At 39.0% G+C, this 25,373-nt stretch overlaps 1 protein-coding gene across 1 annotated transcript in view; it reads right to left on the bottom strand.

Annotated features, from left to right (window-relative positions):
• syne3 (spectrin repeat containing, nuclear envelope family member 3) overlaps positions 1-25,373 on the bottom strand; it is a 54,452-nt gene that overhangs the window by 20,973 nt on the left and 8,106 nt on the right. The window contains exons 6-12 of the mRNA XM_067613775.1: positions 24,747-25,106; positions 16,248-16,384; positions 10,975-11,149; positions 9,800-9,982; positions 7,474-7,617; positions 6,605-6,739; positions 3,187-3,348 (exon numbers count right to left, since the gene is read on the bottom strand). Of these exons, the coding sequence (XP_067469876.1) occupies positions 3,187-3,348; positions 6,605-6,739; positions 7,474-7,617; positions 9,800-9,982; positions 10,975-11,149; positions 16,248-16,384; positions 24,747-25,106 (1,296 nt within the window). The remainder of the gene's footprint in view (positions 1-3,186; positions 3,349-6,604; positions 6,740-7,473; positions 7,618-9,799; positions 9,983-10,974; positions 11,150-16,247; positions 16,385-24,746; positions 25,107-25,373) is intronic.

Here is a 25,373-nt window from a genome sequence, read left to right on the forward strand (position 1 = left end):
CAACTTCAGCGCCTGAAGGCTTGATTTGGGTTTAAGTCTTTAAACTTTAATATTTCCTTCATGAGAAGAAAACATCCTAAACATCACCACCAAGAAAAGGAAAAATTTACTACTGAGACTGATTGATTTCATTAAATTAATGAACTTAATAACAGTATTTTGAGGGGGAGGTTCTCACTTTGAATACAGTTAAATACAGTTAACTAGTTTTTTTGTCAGTCTAGAGGCCATAACAGGATAATTATAACTTTGTAACCACCAAAGTAACTGCTGCCGTCAGACAGGTTGTAAACACCTTCATCAAACCTTATACAGTATGTATAGATTTATTTGCAGGTCAAGCTGAACAGACAGTTTGGGCAAATATTTTATTGTTCGTGTTTGTTTGTGGAGTTTTGCTCACCTGGAGATTTGTTTCCAACCAGATTAGTTGCACAAATGTATTTACAAATGGGAAAACAAAAAGTTTGAGACGGGTAAAAGAAACTCAATTTACAACAGTGCTACATTCACTGCAGCAAGGCAAAGTCGCTGTTACCTCCTCTGTAACCAAACTATCTCCAACTCCTCCATCCTTGAGGAGCCCCTTTAACCATGCAAAGCCCCTCCCACTGATTACATAACACATAAAATTAATTTTGTTTTTTCAGCCACAACGTAGTCAATCAAATGTTTTTTTACTTTACTCATTACCAAAAAATAACCTCTCAGACAGTGTAAAGAATGTATCTTTACATGGAAAATATTATTAGTTTTCACTAGTAGCAGTCGCATGACCATTACATCATCTTAATGCATCCTGCTACAATCCTGTTTAACAGCTGATTGGACTGAGCCTGTTTGAATCAGGAAGTCCTGGGAACACACAAAGAGGTAAGTAGACCAACAGTAAATGACAGGTGTTGTAGAACTAACAAGTGTGCACCCTTAGCAATCTACCAGGCAGACCAAAAACAGTCGTACATTCCATGTGTGCTAGCATAGAAAAACGTAAAGTGAGTGAATGTGCAGCGTGTGTAGGTGTGCGTTTATGTCAGCGTGCATGTGTGTCATTGTGTGCTCCACTGGCAGTCACAGTACTTTGTACTCCTTCACAGTGAGTAAAAAGTTGTTATTATTATTGAAATGGTGGCATAGTATCCAAAACTTAAGACCCAACTTGTAATAAAGCAGAATTATCCTTTGAGAACCCTCAACTCTTTTTGCTTGGTTTTCACTCTCTTATGGCATATCACTAGTGTCAGTCTACTGTCTTGGGAAGGCCTGTGTTATATCTGTATTGGACTGGGTAGAGGTGAGTGTCAGTGTTCCAGGGATATAAGATCCTATGTTGATAGAACATTTTACTAAAAGGTCATGGTTGTTTAACCAAAGTTTGTGACGCTCACTCACTGCTTGGAGAAAGTACACATTTCTTCTTTCAAGCTTTGAAACATTATTACCTGTCTTTGGTGAAACGTTCATATTCTTCTGTTTAATGTGGGCAAACACACTGAACCAACAGTATTACTTTGTGGGAATGGAATTCTCTCTGTTTCACTCCTTCTGGCTGTTGCTGCTGATAAGATAGGTGATGTTTTTTTTAATAGAAAATTGAAATCTTGAAACTTTTCTGCACACTGGTACATATATTTGATATCCACTCTATAGTATAGAAGAGCAGAGCTCCTGGACAGTTGCACAGCCAGACTTCACCTTTGCTTTTAATTAACTCAGGGCGTTGTGAAGAATCTCAACCTGTTCTGGTGATGAAATCAGCAAGTGAGTCAGTTTGATAATGAATTTAATAATGTAATTATAAAGAGTCTCCTTGATATCCCCATTAAAATTCATCACTTCAGGTCAGTTTGAGCCGCTATCAGCACTTTTACAGAGCTGGTTGACAGAACAAAACATGTCAATGATATTAAATCAAGAGCAGGGGGAAATGATTAGGATAAATTGATGAGTTTATCCATCATGAACCCTGACACTGGAAGGCTTCATGATACCATGACGCTTCTCTGGACTTACAGACTACAAGCAAAATGAAAATGTTCCCAATTAGCAATGAAGTCAAACATACTCACTGCAGAGAGAAATGTAGTGGAAAGACATCTGTGTCACCTCTCTATCATGTTGAAATGACATTTTGTGTCGTGTTTGTATGACTTACAGGATATAGCGAGGCTAATTTTAATTATGTAATGCATTTCATTCCAGGGGAGATTCAATGTGCAGTAGTTCAAGTGCAGTGAACAGTATGCTAAAGGTTAAGTCCGCAATTTTACACACCAGCGTGTGTTTCCAGGTGTTGGAGAGTACTTCTGCATGTGTGAAAAAAGTAGTATAGGTGCATCTCCAGAGGGAGCGGTGTGAAATCTGATAATTTACCTCAAGTGATGTCAGCGTTGGTGTGAGCTGAAGACTACATGTTAGGATTGTGGAGTTAGAAAGAAGTGAGGTTACCAGACCTCTGTAGCCCACACCTAAACTGTGCTAGCAAGCTGCAGGCTACATTAGCTACCACTAGCACAACACACCTGAACCTGTCATGTCCAGTAAATCAAAACAAGTTGTATTGTGGGTAATGTTGGCATCAGGCTTTGACAAGGAAGGAGAATGTGTGGAACAAAAAAAGAAATCTCTGCTTCTGCTGCATCAATGTTGATCCTTTTTTTGAAAACTGTCCATTGTGAGTCTGATGACGGTTAGGAGTGCAATGATAAATCTGTGGATGACTCTTTGAAGGATTTTTTCTATATTCTGCTTTTCTAGACTGACAGAACTGGGCGCCATTAATTCTCATCCAGTTAACTTGATTCTTTGAACTTAGTCAGTGGATTGATTTCTTAGTCTTGAGTGAGTTTTGAATTAAAGGCTACATGGTTAGTGAATCTACACCATGATCAGCACTCATACGATTGGCTGAGTGCTGATAGGAAGGATGGCAGCCAGTATCCATACGTTTAGGTTTTGGGTCCTGGAGTTGATGAGTAATGAAACCCCTTTGTTGTAGAAGTGATTTTCCTCAGGTGAATATATCACCATCTCATGAACGCTGGTTGGAAGAAGTAATGTAAGCATAACGGTCTCCCCAAAATCTTGACAATAAACTCCATAAATAAATAAGGATTAACTATAATGTTCCCCAAAACCAGCTGATCATCAACACAGAGATACAAGAACACACACACACACACAGACCTCAGCTTCATGCCTGCGACCCTCTATGCTCCACCCTCCTGAGGGGCTGTGGAAGGACTCGAGCTTCTGCTTCATGATCATTAGCCACTTCTCTACATTCAGCAGGCTGTCGTGGAAGCTTTCGTGCTCTGTGATGCCGTCCTCACTCTCTTGCATCTTCACCTGCAAAAAAAAAGACCATTATCAGCTGGACCGTCAATGGTAGGGAGAAACAATCATGCAATGAATTGGCAATATTTGCAACAGCTGTCATTATGCAAACGGTAACTTCACGTTCCAATACTGTAACAAATGCTGCACTACCAGTGACTTGTGTGCACTTTTGAGAACACTGGAGGAGGATGTTACCTGTCGCTCAACCCATCTGTGACCAGAGCAGTCAATACATTATTACTCTGTGACTCTGAACATGACATCACAGAGTAAACTACAGAGTACTGACGACTGAGTTTTGACAGTCTGGTCATTTGCCATCACCACATCTAGAACCACCACACAAAGACGAACCCCCGATTTTTTATAATGTAGGATGAACTGACTCTGGTGGGAGTCAGTGCTAATGTTTGCACTAGCTTCCACTGTCTGAGTGGAATACAAACTCTGCAGCATGACAGGTCCTGCAAAATGTTGAATGTTGTAAAGAGACAAACAGTTCCAAAAAACAGTTTATCATAAGATGAAATACAGAAAAATATGCACAATAGCTGCAGCATCACTATATTTTATTTCCTTACACGAATATGTGAAGAGAATTCAAATTTCAGTTTGATCTTGATGGAGAAATCACTACAGGGATTTACAGAGAACCACTCTGTGTTTACTGTGTGACAGACTGAAAGATGTGAGAATGTAAGAAGTGTCATTTTTGGTAAACTGCACATTGTTGGAAAGCTGTATATAAATATGAGAATAAGAACTAGGTTGACAAATACTGCATTTCCCTTTAAGAATCCCCCTGAGGAGGGGGATGTTCCCAAACTCTTAGACACACTCTGATGTCTGCTAACACTACCCTGCATGCACACTCACATACACACTCCAGTCACACACTCACAGCAAATTCTCCCTCTCTGTCTCACAGAGAGAAATAAAGAGCAACAGATGACAGTACTCTGCCATGTTTGACAAGTATCATTTTCAGTCTGATTAGTGTCAAGTGATGAGCAGTTTGTGCTCTGCATAGAGCCTAAACAGCTTATTCAAGAATTATGCTGGCGGTTTGCTCCAGATGAAATCAGATATGGTGTGTTCTCACAGGTTTGTGACAGAAAAGTGCTGCATTTGGCTTCGTTCACCACATTGTGCACAGACTGCTTGTACACGTTTTCTCACAGGTTTCTCTTAACACCCTCCAAATTCTGCAAGCTGCTTAGCGATGTCATGTGAACACTTCCAGAGTGTATACTTTCAATATCATGATAAACATTGCTCTAAGTTTAGTTTAGTTTCAATGTTTACTGCTTGCTGTGAGTCCTGTGTGTTCCCAGTGTGAATCACTGCCATTCATTCATTTATTCATTAAATGAATAGAATGAATAGATGTAGGGTTGCAACAAGTCTATTGGTGTTTTTATTATCTCTGTCCTGATGAAGACCCTGTGAGGTCAAAACCAGCCAGCTTTTTAAACCATTAATATGCCCGACTAAATGAAGACTTTTAATCTACCTTTACTCTGAGCTCTGCCTGAAAAACATTTCCTTTTAAAAGCAGTGTTTGCTCACAGTGCCACATTTGACAGCAGTGTGAGAACAGACCAAATTCTATTTAGTTTGGAGAGTGGTTTGAGGAAAGCCTTTCTTTTGTGGGAGGCCAGCATGCATAAAAGCATGTTAGATCTGAACCTATGTTTGCCAACTGAGCTACACTGAAGTGATGCATTCATAAAGCACATGAAGTCCTCATACTGTAGCTCTGTCACACAGTCATGCCTGCTGTGAGTTTTTGAATCAGTGCACTATGTTGCCTGTATCTTTTTGATATGACAATAAACTGATAACATAAAACAATAACAACACAGTTTCTTCATTAGTTGTTTCCATTCCATTGTTGCACAAGTTTTAAGCTACATTTAGAATATCTGACAAAATAAAATGTTAAAATCAGTGTTACCATCAACTAAAATCTCAATAAATTAAATATATATATATTTTTTTTTCTATAGTGCCAAATTACAACAGAAGTTATCTCAGGGCACTTTTCACATACAGCAGGTCTAGACCGTACTCTTAAATTCATAGAGACCCAACATTCCTCCATGAACAAGCACTTAGTGATGGCAGCAAGGAAAAACTCCCCTTTAACAGGAAGAAACCTCCAGCAGAACACGACTCTGGGTGGGCGCCATCTGCCTTGACCGGTTGGGTTGAGAGAGAAAAATATTCCAGATATCAAAACACTAAGTGAAGTTTCAAAAGAATGAAGAAATGAGTCATTATCACTCATTCATCCTGTCCTCTGCCCTCCTCACTCTGCTGCTGGTGTGCAGCAGGTAAGGCTGGTAGAGGGAGGAGGGTCTGGTTTGGTGTGTCGGGGCTTTTGCTCAACCATACAATCTACAAGATACAAGATATGTGGCTAATTGGGCTAAATAAAGCTACATACAGACAGCTTTCGTTTTCATTTGTGTACTTGTTTATAACAATCTGTAATTGACAACCACGCTATGGCTAAATTATACCAGCAGTGGATGGGAGACTACAGACAAAGTGATTAAAAATATCAATTTTCTGCAAATATATGCTTGTTGAACAGATGTTCTGATAAATTACTCTTACTGGCTTTTAACCTGTGAAGGTTTTATTGCACTTACGGTAATGAGCATAGTTATCATTAACTCGAGCACAATGTAATTTTTCTCTCTCTTCAGCATGATCTCTCTGCTCTGCTGTCTGCTGTGTGTGTGTGTGTGGGTGTGTGTTGGACGAGCTCAGTCAAACACCGCACAGACAGCAGAGGAGAGAGACAGTGAGGAGAGGCTGCACAAGCAAAATCACACCAAAATTATATTGTATGCCTAAACTCATTCTCTAGTTCAATAAAAGTAACAATAAAATAACCGATCTTAAGTTGATAGCTTACAGTTAGCTTATAGTTTCCTGCTGCTGCTGGAAATGAAGCTGATGAGAGTGGAGAGACTGAAGCAAAACAGTAGAGTTATGGACTGTAAAATGAAAGCTGGTAAACTCAGTAGAGCTGAGGGGAACTGGTTACTGATAACTTATCTGTAGTGTCTTCACAGCAAGAGACTCCTTTCATATTACATATACATGTCATTTGATCCATTGTTAATATCAAAAGATTGATTGATAAGTGCAGCTTTAACTCCGGGTGGAGGCTTCCTCAGATGTTAAGCATGAGTTGTAGTCAGAGAGGAAGGATTCTGAAGCTCATCCATTTTAAACTACTCTCCTGTCTTACCCTGACTGCCTTGTGAAGATGTTTCCAGTCAGTGTACAGCTTCTCATACTGAGTCCTGTTGCTCTGACTGGAGGAGACCAGAGTCTCCAGCGCTATGATGTGGGCTTCACAGTCCTCCAGGTCCTTGTGGATCACCTGAGGACACACAGGACACGTAGTGAGAGAGCGTGCCATGGGAAACACACAACTGTGCTTTTCTTGTCCACTTTCAGTTCAGGAGAGCAATTTCATGAACTGAAATGAACATACATTTATTATATTATATATTACTCAAAACATAAATGTGAACCTTGTGTGTTGAGTAATATTTGATGTGTATAATATTTCATACAACCTCATATAAAATAATATCCTCTTAAATCTCAGATATGAGATGCTGCCATATCCAACATGCTAATACATCACAATCTTTCATAATGAACAAATCAATCATTCTAACAGCAATAAAAGCAGACACAGTGTTCAGTGATGATGAACTAACTCCAGTTTCCAGTTTCTCTGCAATCTCTGAACTGAACGGAAACCAAAGTCTGCCTGAAGGTAGGAGAACATTAAAACACTACTGCACGCTTTGAGAAATGACTGTAGTGTAAAGTTGACTTGATATGTAGTACTAGAAATGACAAAACACACATTATTCATGTTGTTGGTGATGGATGGAGGACTAGCATCTTTCCTCAAACATCACAGCTTCAATACAAGTCATTTCTGATCTTTGGACTATAGTTACTTTCACTTGGAATCATCTGAATTTGACAGCTTAATCTGCTGAAGGCTGTGATAAGATAATTTATACAGAGCATCTGGTGTTCCAGCAGACATTTTGGTGGCTCTGGTTTGGCCCTGGTCTGGTCTGGGATTAAACTCACCCTGAATTGGTCCAACTGGCTTTTCTTGGCCAGAATGTCTGGCTGTCGACCATCAGCTGTCACCAGTCGGTCTCGGAGACCAGCCAGCTTGGCGTGAATCAACTTGTAGGCATCACTGAAGTCCTTGGTTCTTGAGATTAAGCCCTGAGAGTGGGGAAGAATGTCATGAAGTGTGTTGTAAGGAAGCGTTTCTACTTCTTCTGCAAAGAAATGAGATCTGCACAAGGAGCACACAGTCCACTGGCCTTCTGAACTACAGTGCTTCATTACATCTATTTTAAACCTATTTTGATATGAATTGTATTTAATATGATACATTTGATCTCCAGGGACTTATATTATGAGCTGTGTCTGTTTTTCCACCTCCATCCAGTGGAGTTGACCATGACAAATGGAATACATCTGATGAAGTCTCATGGACAAACACTTTAATATCTATTCCATTTCTTTCTTCTCTGTTTCCACTTCCAGGATGAGATTTCACAGTATTTTGTGATATTTGTCTTTTGAGATGGTCACTGTGTCAGATTAGGTCAGCATTTGAGTTATGATATGAACTCTTGCTGTGCCTTGGCCAAGAAGCATGACACGACATGTTGAACCTCTTTCACAGCTTACTGAGTTGATGTACACAGGTGATCAGCAATGTGTCAGGAAGCGACTTCACTGTTTAACCTGATAGCACCAACATCATTCCTCTTATTCTTGTCCATGTTTGCAGGTGAGAACAAAGTGCATTCTTTGTTCCTATTGGTCAGTGACATGCGACATGTTGTAGAAGTTGTCAAAGTAGGACAAATTCTGGAATTTGAGATCAAATTCTCACAATACAACTGCTGCTAAGAATCATACAGTACGACAAGGACAAACACGATGCAACTTAAGAAAACACATGAAAACAGACAAAATACAAGCAAATTAGGAAAACATCTTCATCAATTTGACAACACATATGCAGCATTTAGAAAATGTGTTGCAAATACCACAACACAACACATTACAGAAACAACAACGGAAGTGTTTCCAGAGGACATTTACGAGTGATAAACACGTCAATAACTCATAAGTTAAAATAAAATGTTATTAAAACACTAACGGTCTATGTACAGCTGGCTGTTAGAAAAAAAAGTGCAACACTGAAAAGAGATACTTCAAACATCAAGGGTTAGGGCTCACTGAATATTGTTTGAAGTATCTCTTTTCAGTGTTGCACTTTTTAGATGGTCCCTCATTTCACAGCCGGCTGTACATAGAGACCAGTGTTATTAGTCCAGCTCGGAAGGACGGCTCGTTTTGGTGAAAATAAGGTTGAGGCTCATTGCCCACCTTACTACGGTAGGAAAGAGGCGTCATTTGTGTTTTAACAACATTTTGCTTATGAGTTATTGATGTGTTCATCACTCTTAGGTGTCCTCTAGAAACACTTGTGTAATGTGTCGTGTTGTGGTATTTGCAGTGCGTTTTCTAAATGCTGCTCATGTGTTGTCAAATTGATGAAGCTTGTGTTTTGTCTATATGCATGTGTTTTAAGTTGCAGCTTATTTGCCTTTGTTGGCCACTGTAGAATCACCACTACAAACCAACCAATCTAAATATGGCAGATATAAAAAGAGTTGACAAAAAAAGAAAAAAAAAGACATTTAGTAGTAAAGTTAGGACATGTCAGCTCTATAACTAAAGCTTGTTTTTCATTTTGCTGCATTTTCACAATATGACACTGGTGCAGATGGACGATGTGAGTTTATAACATGCCTGCTTGCATTTTTTTCTCTAATCACATAGTTGCATAACATTTAATTAGTCTCCTCTTGCACAGTTTGGCATGCGATCAACTTGTAAGATCGTTGTCACACAGCGTAGAGGCAGCAGTTCCCAGGCAGAGAATAAAACCACAGACCACAGAGGAGTTTGTTTACATCTCTGCATTTCAGACTTTCCTTTTGTTTTTATTCTATGTCTATTTTTCCTTTAATTATTCATATTTTTGTTTTTATCTTACTTGATTTATATTCTTAATCTTATGTATCAGTTTTACTGCTTTTATATCTACTTTTTGAAAAGTGCTACACATGTATATACCTTTATGTTTAGTTATTATATATTATATTAAAGGAAGAATAAATGTATTTTTATATTTCTACAATTTTAAAAGTTGATTTCTACTCAAATAGGTATCCAGTGTAGCAAGAATCTCTAAGAAAGTATCTAAACCAAACCTCCTTCTTTCTAATAGCATATTGTCATCATTGTTTGAACTATTGTTTGAATAGTTCAAATTGATATTTAAAATGAAGTGAAGGTGTCTTGGTGCTGTTCTCCCTCTCACCTGGAGTCTGCTCTTCCTCTGCAGCAGCTGAGCGTGCAGCAGGTCTCTGTTCCTCATGGCAGCACTCAGCTCACCCTGCAGACCATCAGACCTCTCCGGACCAAACACAGAGTCCAGCAGGTCCCCCTTCACCTGCAGCTGACTGAAACGCTCCTGCAGCTGGATACTGTTCTTCAGCAGACGCTAACACAGGACAGACACAAAGAACACCTCAAATCTGTTGTCAAACTTCTTGAGATAACTCCTATTCACTAAATAGTCTCCACTACTCATAAAAGTTAAGGGCACTCACTAATATTATAGAAGTGCAAATGTAATTTTATGATCCAATCCACAGTTACTTTCACATAATTTAAAGTCCAACACCAGAAACTCTCCCCGTACAGAATTTCATACAGAACTTCATACAGAATTTTTAGGACTATAATATAGTAGTAGCGCCACACGCAACTCTCACATTGACTTTGAAATTTCTCTTTACTGTCGACATGAAATTGGAGAGTTCTAAATCTTTTTGATGATTTTTTAAAGCAGGATGTAAATATGTGGGCAGCAGGGGGATGGCAGGTAGTTTTCCAGCATGCTTTCTCTGCTTTTTCCTTTTCCTTGGTGAGCTGTGGAGACATTTTTCCAGATCCAGAAAGACAATGTACTGAGTGACATTATTAATGTGATAATGTAACAGTAGCAGGAGCTTTGGGAGGAAGCAGACATGTAACAAAGATGCCTACTAATCAGGTTAGAACTGTGCTCTTCCTGTCGTGTCTCTGATGTAACAAAACAACTCAAATTGGGCAGAAAACCACAATTTTGCAAGAGGAGAAAATATATTCTAGTATATTTGTGACAGTGACACTTGTATAATTTGTGACAAACGTTTTCAGACTATGTATGAAATTCATTAGTCTGCTCTGTCTGGTAGATAACTCTCACAGTTCCATGAAATATGCATCTCACAGAAAATCACAAATGACTAATTACTGGCATTGTGTATTCTGTGTAATTTAGAAAGTGTTGGAGCACAGGAGAAAGATGTTTGATTTATAGTCAGGACCAAAGCTTAAACACACGTTTCTGAACATTCTCTAAAGTCTAGTTCAACTTCAAGCAGACTTTTCCACATGAAATGAGGAAAACTATCAAATAGAGTATTTTCTTAAGGAAATGTGTTTTACCTCAATGTTCTGGACTAACATGGCGATGTGGGAGAAGTCAGTGACTTCAGCAGAAGCCTCCAGAACCTGAGAGACCATATGGCTCCACTGGGCGTAGACCAGCAGCGGGTCCTGGAGGATGTTTCTCAGCCCAGACTCTGACTCTGAACACAGCCTGGTTGCTCTGCATTTCACACTGTAACAAAAAGACAACTTTATAAAGGAGATTATAAAAAAATATAAATATAATAATATATATCATATCATATTTACAGTACTGTCTTTCTCATTCAAGGTAATGGGAAGGCGTGTCCAACATTTTGACTGGTGATGTATGTAAAAATGATGGTGTGTGTGTGTGTGTGTGTGTGTGTGTGTCCCTGCTGTTTATCATGTTAACGTCTGCCTTCCATCATCACTCCTCAGCCTCAAATATCTTGTAAAGCTGTGAATATAGCACAGCATAGTTAGTTATTGGGAGTCGTGTGTTGTGTTTACTGCCACAGAAAAGGAATAAATGTTTGGGTTGTTAGCATGACGGCGACTCTACCAGCAGCTCTGTGAGAGCCACAAACTGAGGATGTGTTGTGATATTTATATAAAATACGGCTACAGTTATCAGTGTTGTGATATTTATACTTGGTGTCATTTCTTTTCTGTGAAACTAATGTACTGTTATTAAACATTATACATTATCTGACTATTTCCTGCTCTTTGAAACATTTTTTTCTTCAGTTATAGATATCATGATATATCAGATTATTTCTTTGTGATATATTGTGTATCGCAGAATCGCCTTTGTCCTGATATATTGTTATTGTGAGAAGAATATTGTGATAGTATCATATCGTGAGTTCATCTGTGATTCCCTACTTTTTTTGTTGTTGTTGAAAAACCATATCAGACAAATTATCATTCAAAGCAGACTGTTTTTAAAATGTAAAGCGTGTCTGGAGGGGATCTTAAAGCAATTTCCTCAATAAATCAAATCAAACTGTTCAGAAAAATAATCATTTGAAAACTTCTAAAAGATGTGTATATATCAAGAAATGTACAAGCACACATTCTTCCATTAAAAAAAGTCCAAGTCCATACATACACCATAAGCAGCCATCAGTTACTGTCTCTCTGAAGCACAAGCTTTGTCATTGTGAGGCTCATGCAACTGCAAGCAGAGAATGAATGTCTCTATGTTGTGGGCCATGCATAATGAACAGTGTAGGAACAAGTTTACCCTTTGGGGACAATGAAGTCTATCTAGCGAGAGTTTTTAGCTAGTTGGATTTAGGATTCTGGCAGCTCACATCCAGGTTCAGAGTTTTTTTTGAATAAGATGCTCATTATCTATCTATCTATCTATCTTTCTATCTATCTATCAGGGCACAGTGTTTCCAGATGGAAACGGATAATCCAGCACACAGATTGCTGTGGGTTTGTTGGGCTGCTTTTGTCTGTTAATCTGGCTCTCTGTGTGTTTTGGGTTTAATTGTGTTGGGAGTACTACTGTGCATGTGAATATGATGCAATGCTCTTTGTTTCTGGCCTCCTTGACCCTCATGATGTGATGTGGAATTCTGTCAGCTGTGTCGTTTCATCTGTTTATTTTTAAAAAAGGCTACTATTCTAAAGCCTCCCTAGATGCTGAAAAGTTGGAGTAAAACTACCAACATGCAGACGATTCAGCTCTTCTTCACACCAAACGTGCAAAATGGTTTCAATGAGGGAGTGTGCAGAAATAAGAAGTGGTTAGGACAGACTGCTACAGAATGTAAAAAATGTAAATACATTTTTGAATCTGAATCTATTGCCATGCTTGAGATTTTTTACTCAAGTCACGGTATGTTCATCATAACAGAAATAGAGGAATTCTGAGATGCACAAAATACATTTTTCCATCCATTCTGAAAGCAGCCATAACTTCAAGGCCAGATTCCAACTGGATGTGTGTTGTCTAGGTCAGAAATGCTTTGTGGTGTGAAAGCTCTGTTACAGTAGTAGGACTAATAATGTAGTTTTTAGCTGGGCTAGTGGTTGGGTTTTAGAGTTAGCAATGTTATAGACAGTCCATCATTTTGGACCAGAATGAAATATCTCTACAAATATTGGATCCAATGGAATATGGTCCAGACATTCAGTTAAGTAACTGGGTTACAGTCTGCTTTCTCCAGAAAGATGATTTCTTAACTGTCATGTAAACAAAAAAAGAGAGATCATCACACGGGATGATGTGTCCTCGTATTTAAAAAAAATAATTCCATCCAAAGTCTGACTGAAACTTAAACTAAAACAAAGTAGTCTGTAGAAGTCTTAATTAGTCTGTCCACTCTCTGCCTGCCTGCCTCTCTCTGTCAGGAAGCAGCGTCTCGGCTACTGTAGCCTATTACAGCTGCCCCCATCCACACACTCATTCCCCGGACAGGTGCACAAACACCTGCAGCCCGCAGCTGTTTTGTGGATGGTTGTTCTGTGTTGCGGATGGTCCCTCTTTAGGCAGAAGTTTTAACAGTGTCTGAAGATTAGGAAACCGTGTTCCCTGTGGACTGAAATTTTAGCAATTTCACTCACCTACTTTTGGATTTAACATGGAAGAAAGTTTTGGAGTATAAAGGCTCTCAGCCCACAGATCGTCACAGTGTTTTTAATGATGTTTCTACAGTGAAAGAGTTCAGGCAGAAGCTTAAACAGCTGCCAGTCTTGCAGCCATCTGATGAAGATCAGGAGATTGTTCTCATTGTGGACTATTTTATATGAAGCTTTGATGGATTTAACACTGATGAAGTTCTTTTCCTCTCACATCAATACAAACTGGTCAAAAGAGTCAGTTTTAATTTAGTAAGCAGCTCTGTTATTTATTTTAGATTTTTTTACAATATTATAGGCTGTGTTTTATCAGTGGGGAGACATCTTAGTGTTAAGTGTTTTAATATTGACATTTTCATTACTTCATTTCTAATTTTTCTGATTGTAGATATTAATCCTCAGTACTTCTACCCAGGAACACCCCTGATGTGTGTTGAGGGCATCAGTTCAGGCAACGCTCCGTGGCGTCCCCTGTGTGTGTTGTCCTTTAGTCTTGCTGCTGAATTGCCAAAAGAAAATGTAAAAGGGTTCATTCTCTGGGGAGCAGGAATGTGCTCAGAACCTTTCAGGGTAATCTGCCCATTAGATTTGAACATTTCTTATTTTGAAGTGTGAAATACTATTTTGATAGCAGAGAAAAGGCTAGTCAATGCACAGCAGGTCAGATGAACATGCAAACATGTTAAATGTATCTACAGGCAAGCATACAATTATGAGAATTATATTCAATTATGTATATTTAGTTGTTCTTTTAAAGAAGTTACTCTGAAATCAACAACTGTTTCAGTAACTTCATGGTTTGTTGTACCTCAGAGCAAAACATGTAGTTTTGTCATTTGTTTTCACTTGACTTTATTTTAGGCTTTTTAACCAAAATCTCACAATCATAACCTCCCTGCATAGTTCACAGCAGCTCATTCATGTCGGAGTTTTCAAAATCCAAAACAGGAGCACTCCATTAAACCCCCACACATCTCTGACAGTAGCACTATAATCTCAGCAGGCCGACCTGCTGCAGGGAACAGAATATTTGTTTTATTATTTTGAGTAGTTTAGTTTAGAAGCACATTAATCATGACCTGATTCTGATGACACATGTCGACTGAATATTAACCTTTATTATTAACAGCTTGGTGGAAATGTTTATTAAGTGATGCACCTCTAAATTTGGTGCCGATATAAAAACACTCAAATACTTCACTCAGTGTAGTCATACTGTAACTACACTGAGCAACCAGATACAGTCATTCTAAATGTGACCACTCGTTGCCTCAGTGTTTTTGTGTATTATGTATAGTTGCCAAGTGTATTTTTGTAAATGAGCCTTATTTATGGTGATGCTGTGTAAAATCTTATTTTGGAGTTGGATTCATGTCACAAGGGGTCATCACCTCCCTGGAGAGACGGCTTGGTGTGGTCAGCAGTCAGCTGTGGTTCCTGTTGCCTGTCTCATTATTTCCTGTTCTTTAAAGGACAAAATATAATCTGGCTACAGGCCTCACATCCAGGGCCTGTTACATAAATAGAGTCCAGCCTATGGTCCTTGCCCTTGCTTACTTGGTTGCTATTGTGATCCCCAACTGATGATGTAGTGAATATGGCGCCGGCTTCTTAATGCTCCTGAGCACCATGTGAGGAAACCAGCTGCTATCCTTTATTTATCCACCAGAAGCAACATCAAGTTATTTTTCAAACTGCGCAAAAAATGAAAGGAAGGCATTTATTTCTCCTACTGCCATGATAATATCCTGAATGTCATTGATGAGGTAACAGACTCTAGACTTTTCTAGTTGGACCAAGCTTCTCAAAAGTTGCATAAAGCTAATTGATATCTTATTAATAGATATTGACCAATGAGCTTCAAAAGGGCGTGGTTCAGCACATAAATAGACCAAAGTCAACAACTGTTTGGCCAATTATCACAAAACTTGCAGAAAACTTCCTGAAATTTCATTCAAATCAACCACTAGGAGCATTACAAATGCAAGAAATGTTGGTCTAATCTTAGATAGTCACACATGTGTAATCACATTCATATCAGGCGACATAAAGTATGATTTTATTCATACTTAATCTTAATTTGTAATCCCTCGGCACCCTCAGACCTGCCAGTTCCAGGCTGAAATCTGGAGAAATGTGTCTTAATGATGCAAAAGACATCAAGAATATTACCATTTGATGGAACAGTGCAGCTGTAAAAAAGTATTGAATATTTCACCCAGTGTTAACATCACATAACTCAACATCAATGAGGAGCTGGAACAAGACAATACACAATATATGAGATACTATCAGACCAAGTGGAGGAATGCTTTTCTTTTTTCAAAGTCATTAAGGTGGAAATTGAGGGTAAAATCTGGATTTACAACGTTAAAAATATGTGAGTGATAAGTATTGAAAACTAGATGTGCTGCAAACATTAGTTCCAGCAACTTTTGTAAGTCTGGGAAACAAACAAACAAACTGTGGCCTAAACAGAGAAATATGAGTGTGTGTACTGTGACCTGTCAAACATTGTTTGAAATGTCAATGTGTCTTTGTGAACAAAGAGCATCTCATGGTGACACCCTGCAACTGAAGGAATGGCACTTGAATAGGCGTGTTCACTGTGGGATCAGATCACGTCTTGTCAGGCAACAGGAAGGGAGGGGAGGGGGGGGGGGTTAATGTGATTATCAGGGTTTCAAAACAGCTGTAAACTTCCTGTCACATACCTCTGATGTTCTTTAACAACAGCGAGGACATCATCGGACAAGTGGCGCGAATCCTCCGAGAATCTGAAGAGCTCCTTGAGTTGAGCTTTGAGGTGCTCCACTTGGGACTCCTCCCCTGCCAGAGTATTCCTCACACCCTGCAAGACACAAGTTCACATGAGGTCAAGTCACAACAGGCAGAAAATCAAAGGGCGTGGTTCTTTTGAAAAAGCAACCTGAGGTGCAATGTCTAATCACAGTTTAATCTCATATTTAATCTCATATCACTCCTTAAACTTCAGTCTCCAAGTTGTAATTCTGAGTCATATATGTGATGATATTTCCTCTCACAGAAGGATAAATGCACTACACAAATGTCAATAGACCAGAGGCAAAATGACTGCAGAATGAGCCAGCATGGCTTCCAATATTAACATTAACATTAATACAGTCATTCAGCTAAATACAAAAGAGCTACAGACCAATACATCAAGGTCAAGGATAAAACTTGTTTGTTTGTTTCTGCTTGAAATATGTAACAATAAAATTGTTCATTTATCTGGCTAGCAGTGGGGGTAACCAATAACGCCTCAATGCTCCAAGTTGAAATAACAGTGCTGTGCTTACTGACAGGACAACATCAGTCCACTTCCAGTGGATGCTTTTCACACCCCCGCTGTGTCTCAGTTCCACACTATAACTGATGTCACAGCACACACTCTCTTGATGATCAATGCGACTTTGAAACATTTTAACATTGTCAAATTTGAAAACTTTTGAAAGTGTCCTTCTGAGGCTTTCTCCATGTGTTCTGTGAGCTATCTGGAGCTGTGCTTCCACTAGCTCCTATTTTTACACTTTTGTTTCAGCTCTAAACAGCTCCTGCCATCACTGTTGTAGCCATTTGGACTAGTCATACAAGAAACAGCACAGGTACAACTAATATTAATGATGGCTTTGTCCCATTTAAAGGTGTGCCAGCCTTGGACCTGGCACAAGACTGCAGCCATTACTAATGTCACAGCAGATAAAATGACACAGCTGCAGAAAATAAAGAATGAGTAAATTTGCTTTAGATGTATCAAGGTGAAAGCATTAACAGTGGTATTATTAGTATTATTGTGGGTGGCTGCTAATTGGCACACCTATTGAAATGTAGCCATAATTACTTTTATCAGCTGCAGCTGTGATTACCCTGCTATGACACATCTGTGAATAAGTCTCTTGAAAAGCAGAGCTGAGCAAATCTAAGACACACCACACCAAACTTAATTTACAAATCTGTCTGTTGTTACAGCTAGATACTGTATCTAAGTCTCAACCTTGTTATTTTCATCATTATTTACATACGTAAATGTCTTCCTAATTCCTTAAGCTTATAATCAACATTCTATTATACACAAATGTTAAGTTCTGTAATAGTGAATATTTTCTTATTTCAAGTATAATGAGGGCTGCATTTAAAAATAAAATACATAACAGAACTTTTGATAAAAATGTGCATCCTAAAATAAAGTGGATCGATCATATCAGGCTCCTAGATCATTTATTTTCTGTGGCTTCAGTTCAGATCATTTGAGTGAATATATTTACTCAAAGGATCTGTACTCATATGAGACATACTGCTTCTGAACTGTCCATGACAAGTAGCCTAAGAGTCTGTCCATTCTTAAATAAAAAAAAGTTGTGTTATCTCTTTCTACTTTTCATTTCTTTGAGCGTTTGAAAAAAACTTTTCTCTGCCTGACTGTGCAGCTCTGATGGCTGGCTGTGCTCATGCTTATGGTTTCATTATTATAGAGTACAAATAAATCAGACACAAACGTTTTTTTGGTGAAACAACTCATGCAGGACTTGAGGGTTTGATGAACACTCACAATCAATATTTTCAGTAGTTTTTTCATTATTTAACTATTACATGCATAATTTAGCCATTCCCAGTTAGGCTCTATGCAATTTCATTCTATCCTGAGCAAGAAGAACCACTCACATTAATCCTATTTATTTCCAGATTCAGAGAAATGTTTAACTCCAGCAGCGGAGGACGGTCACCACTTCAACACCCTGCTCTTTTTTACTCCTGGACAGCTACTGCACGCTCACACACTCAGCTGAGCAGCTCCTTATTCTCTTGTTTATTCACAGTTTATTAACATGAAATGTTTCACGTGCCCAAGCAAGCTGTGTGAAAATACTTTTCTCTGACTCCTCGCTGCACAGCTCTGATCTCCAGCTGTGCTCATGACATGCAGTCACAGAGCTCTGGAAAAAAAAAAAAAATTGTAATTTAAAACAAATTTCCTGCATTTCTACACCAGCTAACCTCTTGGATTAAGTCAGGAAACAGCCACCTGCACTAGCCTAGATTAGTTAGATTGAGGGTGCTATGAAAACCAAGAATGCATCAGGAACAGTATATTATTGGGTGGCTCAGGACAGGAAATGATTAATAGAAGAATGGCTATTTCATATTTGAAATGTTTTTCATCCCATCCGACCGTGCTCCACCTGAGAAACAGCCTTAGCTAACCTGGTGTGCTGAGCTCAGAGTTGCATTGATTTGAGTCAGTTGTGGTGAGGCAGGGTCTCTTACTTGGTGTGAGATTTGAGAGAGATTGGAGCGTGTTGGCCATCCTGTATAATGTTAACCAAAAATGTACAATTATGTTATACTGTATGAAAAGTTGCATAGAGCTGCAGAGTTGATAATTATTCTCTTTATTCTCTGCAGGTTCATCACTGTGGGCAACAGTTTTTACATTAGACAGTCATTTGATTCATTGTTAATATAAAGATATTGATTAGTGCAGCTTTAAAGAATGTATTTGGCATTTGGCACAGGCATGACATTCCTTCTCACCTATTTGCTGGGACTAAAAAAGCTTTGGATGGCTTCTTTCCTGTATGTACTCTCATCAATTATTAAATCCACCTTTTCCATCACAGAACACACACTGGATGTTCTTTCATGTTCTATAATTTGGCATTTCTTTCCATTACCTCTCAGTGCCAATTCTGCATAGTGAAATATTTCAGCTACAATGGCATATTTGGAATGTAGATATCCATTTCACGTCTTCAACTGAAAGTGAAAAGAGACTGTGTCACAGTGAGGTGACAGCCTGTCTAGATTGCAGCAGATGACGGACAGATGAGTCCACCGGATCATTTAGCATTCCATTCACAGCCAACAGAAGCGGCTCCGCAGGTCGACAGGTACGCTGTAAGATTCTCTGTGAACTGTCTCCTGCTGGTTCTGATTCTTATCTGTCACATGCTGCAAATGTGTATATAAAAACATATGAAAGCAAACATTCTAAAAGAGGGAAAGCTTGTCACATTAATTCCCATATTTCTGCTATGCGATGAGAAGGGCTTGTTTAGCAGTCTACAGCCAGTGCTGGCATGCCACACGGAGTCATAGATGCACCTGGTATGTCATAGTGTGAGGCACCCGGATAGAAATAGTAATCTGACTGGGACTCTACCACACCTATCTGAGGCATTCAGTTAATCCACTGAAGCGATAAAGCAGCTTCACTGACAGGATTCTGTTTTCCTGTGTGTCAGGCATGTGAGAGAGGTTGTTAAATATACGGTGAAGGAGATCAAAAATCCAGTCAAGAGTCATCATGTAAGGGCACATGGATATTACCCCTGAGACTAAAGGGAGGATGTTATTTATGTAGTATGGGAAGGGTTGGAGAGAGGGTATCAAGTGAAACAATGGAGAAAATGGGCATATAAAATGGAAAATGGTAGAGTAAATGGATAAAGAGAAATGTGCATCTATCACTGTAACATGATGTGTACTGTAACTTCTGACAAATCATGTCCTGTCAGTGGGTCGTGGCTGTAGTAGTGGTTTGGTGGTACAAATTATAAATCTTTGTTAAAAAGTTTGAGAAGTTCAACGGACCTTTAATGTACCTTAACTGTTTCAGCAACAAGGAAGTACTCTGACTCCTATTTTTTCCTGTCTACACCAGTGAGGAGGCGTTGTGTACATTGATATCTGCTGCTTGTGATCGCCCAGTTTTATAACCCTAACTGCTATGTACACAGCAGTGCTAATTAAGTCATTTCTCCCACACATTACTGGAATCAGCTCATCATGTTACTGTTATAATCATAGTGTTTGTATTTGTGTTTTATTATGTGAGGAGTCAGATAAGAAGTGTGAGTGTGGTTGTTCAAAATATGCTGATACAATACTTCACTATTGTTTAACAAGTTAATTATTCAAAATGGCATTATCATTCAAATATTTGCTATATTACATAATTGGGTGAAAAGATGTTTTCATTTATTTTTGCTAAATGAGATTCCAAACCAACACAGTCAAAAGCATCTGGTTCAGTGATCAGTTGTGAAGAATGTAAATAATTGTAATAATTTAATAACCTGCATCATCATACTGATATGTTAGAATCAGGATTTTCATTATAGAAACAGCTGCAGCAACACAAAAGAAGCTAGTACAGCTAGTTGTAAGCTAGTTAAAGGCAAAGGTCACTTTGTGCCAAATATCATCTTTTTCATCCGATATCTGTGGCAGATGTGGTGGTGTCAGGTCACATGGCGTCAAATATGTGGTTGTGTGTTCCAACCAGATCGAGACTTTTAACTTTATATACTACAGACATAAAAAGTAAGACCAACATCACCTTCAAGAGGAAGAGGAGGGAAAATGAGGAGGGGGAAGAAAAGGCCTTGGCCAAGAGATTCTCCAGGAGAATCCAATGTGATCAACATGTCCAGTCAAGAGATAAGTAATGATCAATGTATGTTGTTATCACCAGGTCTCTCATTTGTTCCCTCTATAAAAAAATAGATTCCTTTACTACAAGAGTGGGATTATTGAGGTTTTTTAGAGCCATAAGATGAAAGGCCTTCTATACAAGGATACTGTCAGGAACTCTGTGTCTTATCACAGTATGAGTTAGTCACAACCGGTCTCCACTGGTAAAAAAGTTTTCAAACCTAAAAGTACATTTACAACACAGGTGAATGATCCATCAGTGGAGACCTTTTGTCAGCTAGTGGAAAGACACATTATGGATTTGTATGCTCAAAGGAAAGCTAAAAGAGAGAAGAGAGAAAAGCTCTAGCAGAGTGGATGCATAATGAAGACATACGCCATTCAGACGAAGGTGGGGCCGTCGTGGTCCAGGATAAAACTTCAAAAACTAAGTAACAGAGATGTGTATATTCCTCTACACTCAGACCCTACTTTAAAGTTCGGTGATGAAATTAAGATCGTCTTGAGACAGGCCTTATGAGAGGGACAAATCTGTGAGGATGAATATAAACACATGGTTCAAGACAACTCGATACGACCTTCCTAAAATAAATAAAGACTTGTTCCATCCTCCAGGTTGACTGACTGTATCTGGAAATTGATCTCTAACAGAGCTGCTTTCTCAGTATGTTGACTGTCATATCAAAGACTTGGTATATGCATTGCCTTCCTATCTCAAAGACATTACAGACTACAGACAGTTGAAAGACTGTCATGTGGACTCTGGCCTGTACCCTAGTATACGCAAAGACAGTCTAGAAGCTTTGAACTATTTTTTTTTTAAATCAAAGAACCGAATCACATCTGTCTACTGAGTTTTTCTTATCTTCAACCAAGGAAGTATTGACAAAGAATTATTTTAAGTTTCAAGATCAATACTGTCTCCAACATCGGGGCTCAGCCATGGGCTCACCAGTGGCTCTGAATTAGTTATGGGGAAGTTTGAGTTAGATTTTATTTACAATCATTATTCCTATTCTAAGTTCATTAAATGTTATAGGAGGTATATAGATGATTTATTTTTTTTATCTGGAGTGTAATGCTAAAGACCTAAAAGAATTCTATACTTTCATGAATTCAAGATTTCCATCAAATGCACATTGTGTGATGATCTGGAACTTATTTCTTTTTTGGATGTTTTGGTGAAAAAGGGGGAACCTCTTTACATACTGAAGTACATAAAAAGGAAACTGACTGAAATACTTTCTTACAGTTTATTAGTCATCATTCACCAGCATTAAACAGAAGTCTACCATGTGATAGTTTTAAAGTGAGGGGATATGGGGATGCATTACTGGACAATCATTTTAATAAGCTACGCCAAGTTCAGCGATCTGATCAATTCAAACCTTCTTCCAGAGATCTCTCTTCTCAGGGTCTTGCACTGGTCTCTACCTAGAGTCCTATATCTAGGTCAGTTAAACAAGTAGTGAGTAGATATTAGCACATATAGGAACGTGACCTTAAAATTGCAGGTGTATTTCAAACTCCACAAAGATATTATTATAAGAGGTCTTCCAACTTACATGATCTCCTAGTGAAGTCAGATTTGCCTAAGAGGCCCACTCACTTCCTGTCTCAGATCCCTGCTGGAAATATTCCTTGTGATATTAGTATACATTGTTATTCTATGAATAAGGGAAATCAATTCACCCATCTGAAGTCTGGTGTTTACATCAAGGTTAGGGGCAGAATTATATGTAACACTAAATATATAGTTACCTGTTAAAATGTCCATGTAATTTATATTATAATGGGAAAACAAAACAGGAGTTAACAACCAGGATCTGTAAACATAAGTGTTCTATTCATAATCATGATAATAAATCATGGGTGGCTAGGCATTTTAATAGTCATAACCACACACACCCTACATTGAGACAGTGGATATGCTACAGAGGGGTGGTAACAGGGACAGAATCCGTCTTCAGAGGGAAGCGTATTGGACTCACTCCCTTGATAGCCTCATTCCTAATTGGTTGAATGTGGAGATTTCATTTCCTTGTTTCTTATGAAGTGACAGCCATCTATGTCTTATCATTAGGTTTTATCTTGTTTTTTATCTTCTATTTATGTTTTATAATTATAACATGATGTAGTAACCAACATCATGTTATTGTGGTTCCCCCTGCGGCGACAGACCTGTTGTGCCAGTTGCCTATAATTAACCTCACCTGTGTCTCTTGATTGTGAAACTGCCAATAAACACACAGAAGAAGGGCGTCTTGCCAGAAACGTCCGTGTGGCAATTAAAAAGTCACTTTGGAGTGCTGTCCTAGACTTTCTATTTCATTATATACTACAGCCAAACAGAAGTTAGGAGACAAAACAGAGAAATGGAACAAATCAAAAATGGACGGCAGCAGAAGGTCGATACAGCATGTGACTCTTAGCACTTCAACACAATTAGTTTCCCTTTAAGAGTAGTGCTGTTTGTTTTGTTGAACTCTGTTTTAAACAGTTTTGTCCTTCTCTGCTGTATCTGTCAAGCTTAACTGTTAGAAACAAGGTCTTTTGACATTTTCCAGATTTTGCTTCAGGGGTGACCTCTCTCTTTTTATCTTCACAACATACAAATAAGCTTTGATACTCACTTTAAAAAAATGAGAGAGAGGGAGAGCAACTAAATAGAAACTTCACTTAATTTGGTCTGTATTTTATTGTGGGCACTAAAATTTAAAAGCTGGATGTCTGAGCAGTACTCAGGTAGTGTAATATGCCCTGCAGAATGATTTCCTCATACTGATGACCTACTTTAGTGACAAACCAGTATACTGTTGTTGGGAATTGACAGAACAAGACACACAGCCAAGTTCCCTTTAATAGCCTATAAAGTTATATCATTATTTATCAGTTATTTTTTTATTGTATTGTTACCTCACAGCCATGACCTGGAGGTTGAACCACTGTATCAAGTCATATCTTTTAACTTTTACACACAACTGTACTGTCACTGGGATTTCACCTTCCCTCCAGTTGTGGTGGATTTTTTAAAATTAATCTGAAATGAGCTACAAAAGCCTTTGTACACCCACACAGGTGTTTTCACTGGAATAATTATCCTGGCTGATTAGACTTCAACTCAGGTTGAGGGTGGACAGAGCTATGCTGGGCATTCTGGGAGGTCACCTGACTACATGCACCTGTAAGGATGATAAAGGTGAATTTGATAATTTGTCCCACCCTGGCAGGTCCAACAAAGCTAGCAGGAGAGTAATTGAGGGCAATGTCAATCAAACACAGTCTGCTCAGTCTTGAGAAGAGCTCTAATACTCCAACATAGGTGAAAGCACCTGTGTGGCTAACATAAGTATGCAGGGACTTTTAAAGGTTCCTCACTGAAGTGTCCATCCTGGACCATGACACAGCAGCATTTAAAAAGTGTGTTCCTCTCCTCCTCTAAGTTGATAAATGTTGCATATTGAATGCTGCAGACTTGTAGACAGGGATGTTACCACCTACGTTCTCACATAACTTGGAAACACACTATAGTCTGTTTTGTTTTATAAGCCTCATTGGAGACAAGGCTCTAAACATAGCAAAGTCATCACAATGTTGTTCCATCCAACACTGTTGTATTTTGTACAGTGATTAATACTGAGTCTTCTAGGAGCAGTTAGCAGGGTTTTAGATATTAACCATGTTTCTTTTAACAGCTAACTATGTGGAATCTTGTGAAAATTGACCACAAATAATCATCCTAGTAGGGAAAAACTCACATTGTATGTCTTCCACTGGCCCACTATCTGGTCCTCTGTGCGGTCAGTGTGGTCCCCATTCTCACGACCCTCCACCAGTTCCTGGTCCAGCCCCTGCAGCATCGCCCTGAGGCGTCCGATGTCGTCTCCCAGCCGCTGGCACCGGGTCATGTACTGACTGTGTGAGTCCAGGCTGGAGCGCAGGCCCTCCTCTGCCTCACACAGGCCCTGCCTCAATCTCTGCCAGCCCAGCCTCAGCTCTTCAGCCTCCTCCACCACCACCTCTGCCCCTGCAGGAGAGGTGTTAGCCCTGACAGCTTCTGCCAAACCCTCGATATGTTGCAGGGTTTTCTCCTCGCTGGCTACGCTGTCATCCAGCACCTGACACGGGGGGGAGAACAACAGATGTATGTTGGCTTGGTCTACAAAAAGGCACAGCTGGAAAAAATACATTAAAGGAGTCTCAAATCTTAAATGTTGTGACACTAGAGGCCTTTAAGCTTCACTGTGCAGAATGATGTATGTGCAGAGTTTGATGCTGGAAGGCTGTTCTCACATTCATCCTTATTTTAATACGTGCACTTAGAAGCATGATTTGTGACATCACAACAGTTTGGAGCCAATCGTGGTCCAATATGTAACTTGACA

Source organism: Thunnus thynnus, chromosome 16 (assembly GCF_963924715.1).
Source record: "Thunnus thynnus chromosome 16, fThuThy2.1, whole genome shotgun sequence".
In the NCBI taxonomy this organism is placed as follows: Eukaryota; Metazoa; Chordata; class Actinopteri; order Scombriformes; family Scombridae; genus Thunnus; species Thunnus thynnus.